The 10,223-nt window shown below is 48.0% G+C and overlaps 4 protein-coding genes across 4 annotated transcripts; 3 read left to right on the forward strand and 1 right to left on the reverse strand.

Moving 5' to 3' along the window:
* Nucleotides 1–233: 233 nt before the first annotated feature.
* Nucleotides 234–804, forward strand: TREMEDRAFT_29831 (uncharacterized protein; the record flags this gene model as incomplete). Its single annotated transcript, XM_007003797.1, has 2 exons — nucleotides 234–348; nucleotides 599–804. 2 exons carry the CDS (start codon nucleotides 234–236, stop codon nucleotides 802–804), a joined length of 321 nt encoding a protein of 106 aa, XP_007003859.1.
* Nucleotides 805–2,155: 1,351 nt separating this feature from the next.
* TREMEDRAFT_61669 (uncharacterized protein) lies at nucleotides 2,156–4,635 on the forward strand (the record flags this gene model as incomplete). Its single annotated transcript, XM_007004076.1, has 3 exons — nucleotides 2,156–2,276; nucleotides 2,461–3,440; nucleotides 3,490–4,635. The coding sequence occupies 3 exons, from the start codon at nucleotides 2,156–2,158 to the stop codon at nucleotides 4,633–4,635; spliced, it is 2,247 nt and encodes a 748-aa protein (XP_007004138.1).
* An 87-nt stretch (nucleotides 4,636–4,722) lies between these two features.
* Nucleotides 4,723–5,804, reverse strand: TREMEDRAFT_71444 (uncharacterized protein). Its single transcript, XM_007004284.1, has 4 exons — nucleotides 5,626–5,804; nucleotides 5,264–5,476; nucleotides 4,907–5,044; nucleotides 4,723–4,854 (listed from the first exon to the last, which is right to left on the reverse strand). The coding sequence occupies exons 1-4, from the start codon at nucleotides 5,773–5,775 to the stop codon at nucleotides 4,798–4,800; spliced, it is 558 nt and encodes a 185-aa protein (XP_007004346.1). The 5' UTR covers nucleotides 5,776–5,804; the 3' UTR covers nucleotides 4,723–4,797.
* Nucleotides 5,805–6,042: 238 nt separating this feature from the next.
* Nucleotides 6,043–10,191, forward strand: TREMEDRAFT_73653 (uncharacterized protein; the record flags this gene model as incomplete). The annotated part of the gene is made up of 5 exons (XM_007004285.1): nucleotides 6,043–6,693; nucleotides 6,738–6,919; nucleotides 6,963–7,979; nucleotides 8,023–9,835; nucleotides 9,924–10,191. The coding sequence occupies 5 exons, from the start codon at nucleotides 6,043–6,045 to the stop codon at nucleotides 10,161–10,163; spliced, it is 3,903 nt and encodes a 1,300-aa protein (XP_007004347.1). The 3' UTR covers nucleotides 10,164–10,191.
* Nucleotides 10,192–10,223: the final 32 nt, after the last annotated feature.

Below are 10,223 nucleotides of genomic sequence, written 5' to 3' on the forward strand. Positions count from 1 at the left end.
CAGCAGGAAGTGCCGAAGTGGTACATAGTCCCAGGTACGTGTCGGCCTACCGGATACCGACTTGAACTCTCGGCCTCCGGTCCGCCGGCTCAACTCCATAGTTCAACCGAAGACTTCTTCTTCCCTCTTGCGTATATAAAAGCCATGTGTACAAGTGGTAGATTGTGAAGAATCCGTACCATCTGTCAGAAGAAGTTCGAACGAGTAAGAAAAACAAGACAAAACAAGACAAAATGCCTAGATTCCTTTGTGTTTGTCCTGATCACCCGGACATTCTCGACAAACGTTTGGCGGTTCGTCCTCAACATTTAGTACGTGCCAAACCGGATTTGGAGAATGGTACTCAAGGTGAGTCCAGACTTTCTTCTCTTTCCTCAATCCCTTGACTATACTTATCTTCATCATTACACCTACAACCCTTTAATCTTTCGCGGTCGGCTTGACATGTCATCTGGATGAGAGCGACAAGCCGAGTACTCGGACTTCCATGAAGTTTAGTATTTTGAACGAGTGGCGTGTGTGATTTCAAATCAAGGAGACATGAGAGAACGATTCAATGTGTAAAATGAAAGAGTTTATAAACGAAACTGACTTCAAGTCTACGCAGGTGCTATCCTTCCTAAACCAGACACCGAAGCTCGTACTAGACCTCTTCCCGAAGGAGTCCCAAGGATCGCCGGTAGTCTCATGGTTTACATCTTCCCTACTCTCGAAGATTGTTGGGCAAGGGTCAAAGAAGATGTCTATTGGAAACATGATATTTGGGATAAGAGCAAGATTATCGTCGAAGAGTTGATTGATTAGGTGTGAGTGTTATTTGTTCTCGACTGGTCTTTCACTCTTCATCAATACCTTTTTCATTTCCCTCTTCCCCAGCTTCCCTCACACAACTGTACCCTCATTATCCCACTCTTTATGGTCGTGCATGACATAATACATTCGGGAGTACACTATTATCATAGGATTAGCATGTCTAGTCGTAAATAGATCTCTTAGAGAAAGAGGAAGGAAAGAAAACGAATATAACTGACTGACAGTCTATCCTGATCCAATACACCATCTATCCTAGTTTAATCAGTCAATGCATGTCTATACCTTCCCCCCACATCGCTTTCAACGACTCACTCAATACTGACACATCTAACCGAATGAATCACTACTCCTCTCGGTATATTTCCCCTGTGGTCTAGACCCATATCTTTCGCTAAAGGACATTTTACAAAACCCCTACCCGAACGTTTCCCACCCCGAGTTGGCCAGACAAACGATTACGACTTTCTCCGTTCTCATCGGCTTTATTCGTTTCACCGTCTGGCCAAAACACCCATTCGGACCATATAGACATTGAATCGATTTGAAGGTCAAGGAAGACCTTTGTTCAATTTTTTTTTCAAAGTCATCCTCCTTTCATATTCTTCTCCCTTTCTCCCTCGCCCCCTTCTCAACACCGCGGTTCATCTTTCGGCCGATCTCTCATCTCTCCTCCACCTCACTCATTTCTCTATCTTTTACCCCCTCTCATTGCATGACTATCTTACGCGCATCCTAATCTCCTTGTACTGACTATGTCTTGACAATCCGGAGTATACGGGACCAACCCCCCGTCGATCTTTGTCGATCTAATAACCCATTATCGACATCCAAGAAGGGATATGAAAGACTCATAAACGTTTCACCCTTTCTATAACCTCCTTTCTCCCCAGATCTACAAGGGATCTTCCAAGTGAAAGAAAAGAAAGAGGAGAAAACCCCTACTAACCCCTTTCCCCCCCTACTCACTTTCACATCCTCTCACCCCGCGCTTCAACCCCTTACCTCCTCCTCCCCCCCCCAAGTTCTTTCATATACCCTCTATCCTTTCTTTTTTGAAAAAAATACAACATATACAACACCTCTTTCCCGCCACCCATTGTCTTTCAACTCCTCTCTTCAGTATTGACAAGACATAGAAGGAACAACATATCCACCGTTGTCTCTTCTCTCACACATAACCATTGTCGACATCCTTACAACTTTGGACCTGTGATCTTACCATACTTCGTCGTTTCGTTTCGTCTCTTTTTTTCACATTGATATCGGTATAAGCCGTTGAGGGCGTTTTCTCGATTCTTCATATACTCCTTTGGTAAATACAGAGATAGAAGGGAAGATCATTATGAGTGCAGAAACAATGTCTGTTCCTCTTCAGACTGTCGAGCAAATGAGGGGAGAGATCAAAGCTAAGTCGGTTTCTCCGGCTGGGGTAATAGTTCAACCAGGAAGACAACCTTCTGTCGGTAAGTTTGTTTCCTATCATTATTCCATAAACCTCGCATTGTACGTTTCCCGTGGTTTTGACGTCATACTTGGTGGTCCGGTGTTCAATAGTCCATACATCCCGTCGACAAGTCGTTGATACTTTCATCCTTCGATTAATCGGTCTGATACCCGTGACGACGAGAGGATCACTGATGTTTTCAGACCCTCGAAACAGCATTTCTCCCCCTCGAGACTCCACCCCATCTGCCATCGGCTATGCTCAACCCCGTCAACCCAGCCTCAACTCCATTTCTCCCAAAACACTTCCTATCAATCTCCCCCAAGCTCAAGCAACTGAAGAGATCATCCTCGGTTCGACTGAGTCAAAACTGACCGCTGATATTCCTCAAGAACCAATGACCATTCCAAGTCAAAACCAAGACCAAATACAAAATCCCTTGGCAATGACAGATGAAATCGATCCTGCACTTCTTGATCAAGGTCCTCATCAACGACGCTCACCCAAGACTGACGCTGATAATGTTGTCGTGGGAGATTCGATCAAAGATGATCCCATCCCTGGTGTTTCTGAAACCTTTCCGGGCGACCGGGCTGATATTTCCCCTTCTAGTAATCTTCGTGAAACAAACCCCGATCCTCATTGGACTTCACATCTTCTCAACCCCTCGGCCTCCAACTTGTCCAACGGGGAGAATGGTCAAGTTGAGAATAAACAATTCCATTATCCTCTCGTACCCGTCAACACCCAAGGTCAATGGGGTGAATTTTCCAATCCTTCCACGGAAACTAATTCCCCCGCTACACCTATCGGAGGTCTTCAGAACGAACTGCCATTCTCGCTCGGGCGTAAGAATGGAGAATTTGATTCTCGTCGATCTAGCATTACCGACCTGGGAGTGTCGTCGGATATCGGAGTTGGTGCGATCAAAGGATCCACATCGAGCGAAAGTGGTTATGCCGTTGGAGGACATGAAGACGCAGAAGGAGAATTGGAAGAAGGTGAACAAACGGATGCCACGGGCGAAGGTGGAGTACCAGGACCGAAACAGAAAAAGTCACATGCTCGTCGACAACCACCGGGACATATAAAAAGAGCTCGAAATGCCTTTATTCTCTTCAGGAAACATGTTACCGATTCGGGACTTATTCCTCCTTCGGTCGAAGTGAAACATCAGAATATCGTGAGTTTCTTCATTTCTTGTTCTTTGAGGAAAGGTGTTGATGTGATAGTCCGTCGTGGCGGCTAAAATGTGGCGTGAAGCTCCACAGGAAGTTCGACAACAATTTCAAGAACAAGCACGTATCGAAAAAGAAGAACACCAACGCAAGTATCCAGGATACAGATACCAACCCGTTTTCCGTAGAACCGATATAATCCGTCGTCGTGTTCGAAAAGATCCGGCAGAAGACGAAAAGGTCGACGCTGTCGCCGAGGCACTCATCAAGGGAAAAACTGGTCAAACCCTAGAAGAAGAAATCAAAGATCAACTCAAGGCACGTAGCGATGAGAGTGGTGCCGAATCCAGTGGTGGTTCCCGTCGTCGTCGTCGAGATGTTGGTCAGCTGTCCAAAGGAGCTCTCAGAGCTCAGAGAGCGCAGAACCGAGCAAAATTACAGAGACAGAATTTGCTCGGAAGTAACCTGCTCAGCGTCAGCATGTACAACGCTCAGCATCAACAAGCTCAACAACGCTTGGGTCATCCAGGAGCTCAACATCACATGCAATACGCGATGGCGGAACAATATCTTCCAGTGGGATATGACATGGAAGGGAGACCTGTCATGGCTACTGCACCGGGTGCACCAGCGGCGTATGGAGAGATGTACGACATGGCGATGGGAGAGGGAATGTACCGTTTACCGCCGATTCAAGGTGAGATGATGTACGGTCAAGGATGGGAGGGGAACCCTTACCCTGGGGGCTATGATGCCGCGCCTGGAATGGAATACCCAACTCCGGTCGGCATGGACGGTGCGGACTATTATCAGCAAGGTCTTGGAGAAGGTTATTCTGGTGACATGGCGATGGGTGTACCGAATCCCGCTGGGATGCCTGGAGTGTCAGCTCCGACCGGGATGGAATATCGTCTTCCGCCTATGGTAGATCAAGCTGATGGGAACGTACAGAGTCATTCTCAAGTTCCGCCACCGCCTGGAGAGAGACAAGCAGACGACCGAATACGTGACTGGGCCAGCGATCTCCATCTGCCAGCACAGCAAGAACCTTCCGGTCACGTCATGTTCAATGAGAGGTTGTTCGACGGTGCTCTCGGAAGCGCCACTCTGCCGCATATGAGTGAAAGGAGGGAGAGCGACGAAGGATTGGCTGCTTTCGACGAGGCTGTTGCGCAGGCTAATGAGGTGCCGAGCTGGTGATAAGGTAACATAGGCCAGTTGTTGATACGGGGAGGTATTTTGAGATGCTACAGTAGTGTACATATTAGTAAAGCACGGGTCAGTAGACTACTTTGATGCTTTGCATTTTCTTCTCTTTTGATTGTTGCTTGATTTTTTTTCACCCTGTCTCTTCTAAAACACTCAGTTTTCCTTCCCCTTTGCCTCAGCGTCCATTGCCACCGGGGGCGCATTGGATTCCTGTCTGTCAGCTTCTGCAATATCGAATGAGGTGTACGATGTGTGGACATACCATGCCCTTTTTGATGCTACCTTTGACCTCGGCATCGCTGGGTTTGTCGCTGTCATCTACGTTGGCGGGTGTCTCAGCATCACCAGATGGACCTGCAGACTCATCCTCTGCTTGAGCTACAGGAGGGGCATCTTCCTTCTGGAATGGATTAGCATCCCTCCTCAATTCGCCCTTTCATCCCAAATGCTTCCCTGGATCCTCCGCTCTTTGCGGAGCAATGTTGGGACAGGAGACAGAGAGGTCGGCATTCGGCTCGTGGTGCCGCAGTTCTAGTACCAGGGTGACACTGGTTAGTCAAAGGATCTTGAAGGGGATATGGCATTCCACGACGAGTGAAATTTGGGACTGCAGACTCACCAAGCTTTTTTCGACCGCTTCAGTTTCGCCGCCTTCAGGCGTCTCCTTCTCCTCCTTGTCCGTCTCTGAAGCCTGATCGAGCATTTCGTTCACTGCACTATGTCCACCTGTCTGCTGCGCTTTGGCAACGGGACTTTCAGGATCTTTCGGAAAGTCATGTACAGCAGCGACCTTGTGGTGAGTGTTCGAAGAAGGCATGAGTATCAAGGCGGTCTTCAAATCAGCTATAATTCCGTGTGGAAGCGCTTGAGTATCGGAGAGATACAAGCAGTGTGATGGATACCAGTGAAAGTTGAATGGTAGTAACTTATGAGTCATGCGATGAAGCAAGAACGAGGGGTAGATGAAGAAATGATACTGACCAATCCTCCAAAGATCACAAATGACCCCGCAGCCCAGGGGAGGTCGCTGCTCGGCTTATGAGCGCTCGAGGCATATCTCTTGGGGGCGGTCAATCTGGGAGAAGCCAGACGAGCTGTACGAGCTACACGGAGGGCCGATCGGAGGGACATGAGGATAGAGACGGGACAAGGTCAAAGAGTAGGATTAGGGTATTACAAGATGAGGATGATGTCTTTGTTCGGAAAGAGGAACGGAAGGAGCAGCCGAGATAGGCACGCGAGGGCTCCCCGTGATTAGGCTTTAAACTACAAGTTAGGCGTGTCAAGGATGATGTCAGTGTGGGTTCCCTTCTGGCAGTGTCGTCCCTTAACTTATGGTCAAATGTATCCTCTTCCTCTTGTACCCATATCACACTCAAACATAACTATCTTCTAGATATGTCAGACGCACATCTTCAACCCAAGCAGTCCATCTTCTCCACCCTGAGTCTCCGCGCACGTAAAGCTCCCTCCGAGACACTCACTCATCCCCTCCTAGCAGCCTCCTCTTCTCAGCTCAATCTCACCGTCCCTGCCGACACCTCAGAGGCCGGTCCATCTCATCATCACCTACCTCCTCCTTCTCACTCACGCGAATCTAGCTTCCACAAAGGTGTCGGTCAAGTGGGTGGCCTGCCCTACAAACCTCGACAGAAACATGCCGGTCATCCTTCCACCGGTAGCTACGATTCGGTCTTCGGCATCAATACATCACCAAGTACCGGACCATCTATACCTACCGTATCTGTTCCAATGTCACCATCATCAGTGGCGGCCGCACCTACAACATCTACTTCCACTTCCACCACTTTCGCGCTCCCACCTTCCGCCGCAGAGGACTTGACAGCATCGACCGGAAGCAGTGGGACAGCCACCACACGACTGCAATTACAAAGTCTCAAAGCCGCAGCACAGAGGATAGGACTGGGGAATGGAAGTATGGGAATAGCCATGATCGACACAATATTTGAAAAGGGTGGGACTGGACGACAAAAGGCTGGAGAAGGAGGTGACTGGGGTGATGTGCTCAGGATCCTCAACGACGGAAAGGTATGTGTCAGTCATGACGTTTCTTCCTCGAGCTCACGTATCAGGCCTTTCTATTGCTCCCGACGTCCTCGTCTTCATCGCTGCCCATCACTCCTCAGATACTCAGAGATCATATCATCTATCTCGGACCGAGCGTTTCACTGCCATCAAGCGAAGGAGGAAAGGAATCGACGACCACGTGTAACGTAATAGTGACACTGTCAGGTCTCGTGGGTACGTTGCATAAGTACGTCCCGTGGTCTTTCTGTAGCTCATACTGACAAGCATAGTAGCGAGCTGTCTTTCCAATCCATTGTTCCGAACGACTCACCACTTCTTCAGGCCTTGCGCGATCCCAGCAGCCGTTCAGCGGCCATCTCTGCACTGCGTCCGACCCTCTTTCCCCTTCCTCCTCCCACCTATTTCCCTTCTTTCACACTATCAACCGATACAGCGTCTCTCGTCTTCCCTCCCCCTAGCAAGTCTGCCTCCTTGATCACCGCGACGGAAAAGGAGAAAGACAAGACAACACCTGGCAAAATAGGCCGGATAAATCCCTTCGCTTCGTTCTTTGGCTCCTCATCTTCTTCGCCTACTCCTACTTCCTCGCCTTCCCTCGGCCAAGCCACATCCCCTACCAAGCGTGATGCTCCGACGCTGGAACGTCCCTTGTCTCCGTCCGGGTATGCCCCGGAAGGTACCGCTTCACCTCTTCTCAACAGTCCTCGACCATCTGTTCTGTCCATCGACCATCATGATGGCGCCTCCCTCCTCGCAGATGTTACACAAGATGGGTTCACAGTATCTGCATACACTGTGTCTCGATCTATTCGACATTCAGAAGTTCACAAGACCCTCAGTAAGGCCCTCCGGGCATATGTGCGGGAGCACTTGGCCCGTCTGCCGGACAAGGTCGTTGAAAGGGTGGTCCGATTGGTTCTTCCTGCTATTTGTCCAACGTTGGGAAATGCAACTGAGAAAGAATCGGTCAAACCTCATCCCGACGAAGGGATGCTGCAGCTGGACTTCTGCGATCCTGCGGCATGCGGCGACAGGCTTCAAGACTTCATGGAGGGGGTGTATGACGATCTGGTGGATCATTTTCGATCCGATTCTTCATCGACCATCGCCGAGGGTCTCCTGCGGAAAAGCAGCGGTGGGATCCGAGGGAGAAGTGATCTGGAAGAAGCTGATGACGCCGCTGCGAGGGAGAAGAGACGGAAGGACAGAGAAGAGATGGCTGAGCGACAAGCCAGTGATGGAACAGAACGCGTGGAGGCAATTGTCTGTCAACTTCTGTATAACCGGTGAGTTACTGCTGCGGATTTTGTTCGCTCGCTTACGGCAAAGACTGTACTCGCCTCTTGAATCTGATGATCCAAAACATGATGAAGCTCTGGCCTCACGGATCGCGGCTCTGAACATATTGGATCTTTCACTCGACCATTTGGGCTTGATCACTCGACCTGACGAGGAACTTGGTACGGCGACAGGAAATGATAGCATTATCACTACCGGTCTGAATGATATCGCTCAAGAGGTCGGCGAACAATTTCAGCACCTCACTTCGGTAGACTGCCTGTCACCAAAGGACAAAGCGGATGTTCTCATACGGGCTCACAAGCTGGTAGTGGATGGATTGGCAAAATTGCCAACCATAAAGCTGAGACCGGAAGGAGAGCCGTACAGGCCTACACCTCAACCGTCGTCCAGAGACAGACTACCAGATGTAGAGTTGCCGGAAATCCTGGAGCAGGGTGTGTATAACGACGCCTCGATGCACGATGATCCCACCTGGGATCGTTCGACAGACTCTCATGTACAAGCAGATGAAACGGGAGAAGAGACTCCACATGCTTTTCCGTCCAGTTCCAATACAGCACCTCCTGTATTAGACCTATCTCCTCCGACAGAACCCATGGATTCTTCTCAACTTCAGGAAGCAATGTCATCATCGGTCCTGACACTTCCTATCGCCCCTCTCTCATTGACCACTCCCGTTATCGAACCGACCGACCTTCCCGAGCCCTCGACCACACCAATGATCCTCATGACAGATTCGTTTCCTGATAAGCTCAACAATGAGAAATTGGAAACCTCGACACCTGGTACATCTGGTGCTGATCTCATACTTCCAATCATCATCTATTCTGTCGTTCGTTCAAACCCACCTCAACTGGCCTCACAACTCATGTACCTTCGAAGATATCGATCTGCCATTTGTTTAACTGGGGAAGCTTCTTACGCCGTTGTCAACCTCACTGCCGTTGTCGAATTCCTCGAACATGTCAATCTGGTCGATTTAGGATTAGGAGAAGATTCTGCCAAAGTCATGTCAATAGCTGATTTATCACCTATCGGTCTTGCTTTAGTGGATGAATCAAACGAAGATGCAATTAGTATAGCATCTGCTTCTTCACGTCTTCGAGGAAAGGTGTTTCAAGTTGGTGAACTCGCAGGGAGTGCAGCGGGAAGTGCGAATAAAGTTATAACTGGAGTAGTTGATTCTTCTTGGACAGCTTTACGTGGATTAATAGTTTCTAATCAATCTCAAGAAGGATCAGAAACGACTTTAATACCTGATCGACCTCGAATACGTCAAAGACAAGCTTCAACATTTTCTTTAGCAAGTGTTACGGCTAGTGTAGCAAGTATAGCCGCTGCTGCTGCATCTACTGCGGCAGCTAGATCACGTTCAAGAGCTAATTCAAAAGCGACTCAAGTTTTACCAATGGGTAGAGAAATGATTGATGTTTCTTTCCCTTCTCGTAGAATTGAAAATGAGTCACAAGATGGATCATCAGAATCAGAAATGGAAGAACAATCAGTTCCTATTTTATTAGGAAGATCTAGAGCTGGTAGTGAAGCTAGAAGTATAAAGAGCGTTAGTTCAACTATGAGGGAACAAAAGGAAAAGGATAGAGAACGTCAACGTGAACGTGAAAGAATTGAAAAAGATAGAATATCAAAGGAAGAAAAAGAAAAAGATAAAGATAAAGAGAGACAAATACGTGATGATAAAGAAGGTCAAAAAGAAGAAAGGGCAAGTTTAAGTGATAGATTAGCTTCTATCGGTGTACTTGGGAAATATTCAAGTCCGACTCCTTCGATAAATAATACTAATTTGGAAATCCCACCTATACCTCCACCACAACCTATCAAAGTAAGTTTATCATAAAACATCTTTTAACCTTTCACTCTTCACGTATTTTTGGAGTAGAATGTATTTGTTTGAAAACTAACGTTGATAGAACCTTACGACTTCTCTCTCCGTTCATACACCAGATCCTAAATCACCCACGGGAAGTACCTCTTCTCTCCCTTCTTTTCCTCCTTCGTTGATAGACATTGAACCACCTATCGAAAGATTCGTCACTTGCGATCTGGCAGATTTACGTTTATCAGATGTTGGTGCTTTATTAAGAGATTATCGTAGATTGGCAGGAATCGTCACTGCTCTTCAAATGGCTTCTCGATCTCCTCAACAATGATATCATCACGATGCATATTCTACCTATCATTTTTAGATCAGAATGATACATGTTATTTGA

The sequence above is a fragment of the Tremella mesenterica genome, assembly GCF_000271645.1.
Source record: "Tremella mesenterica DSM 1558 unplaced genomic scaffold TREMEscaffold_4, whole genome shotgun sequence".
In the NCBI taxonomy this organism is placed as follows: Eukaryota; Fungi; Basidiomycota; class Tremellomycetes; order Tremellales; family Tremellaceae; genus Tremella; species Tremella mesenterica.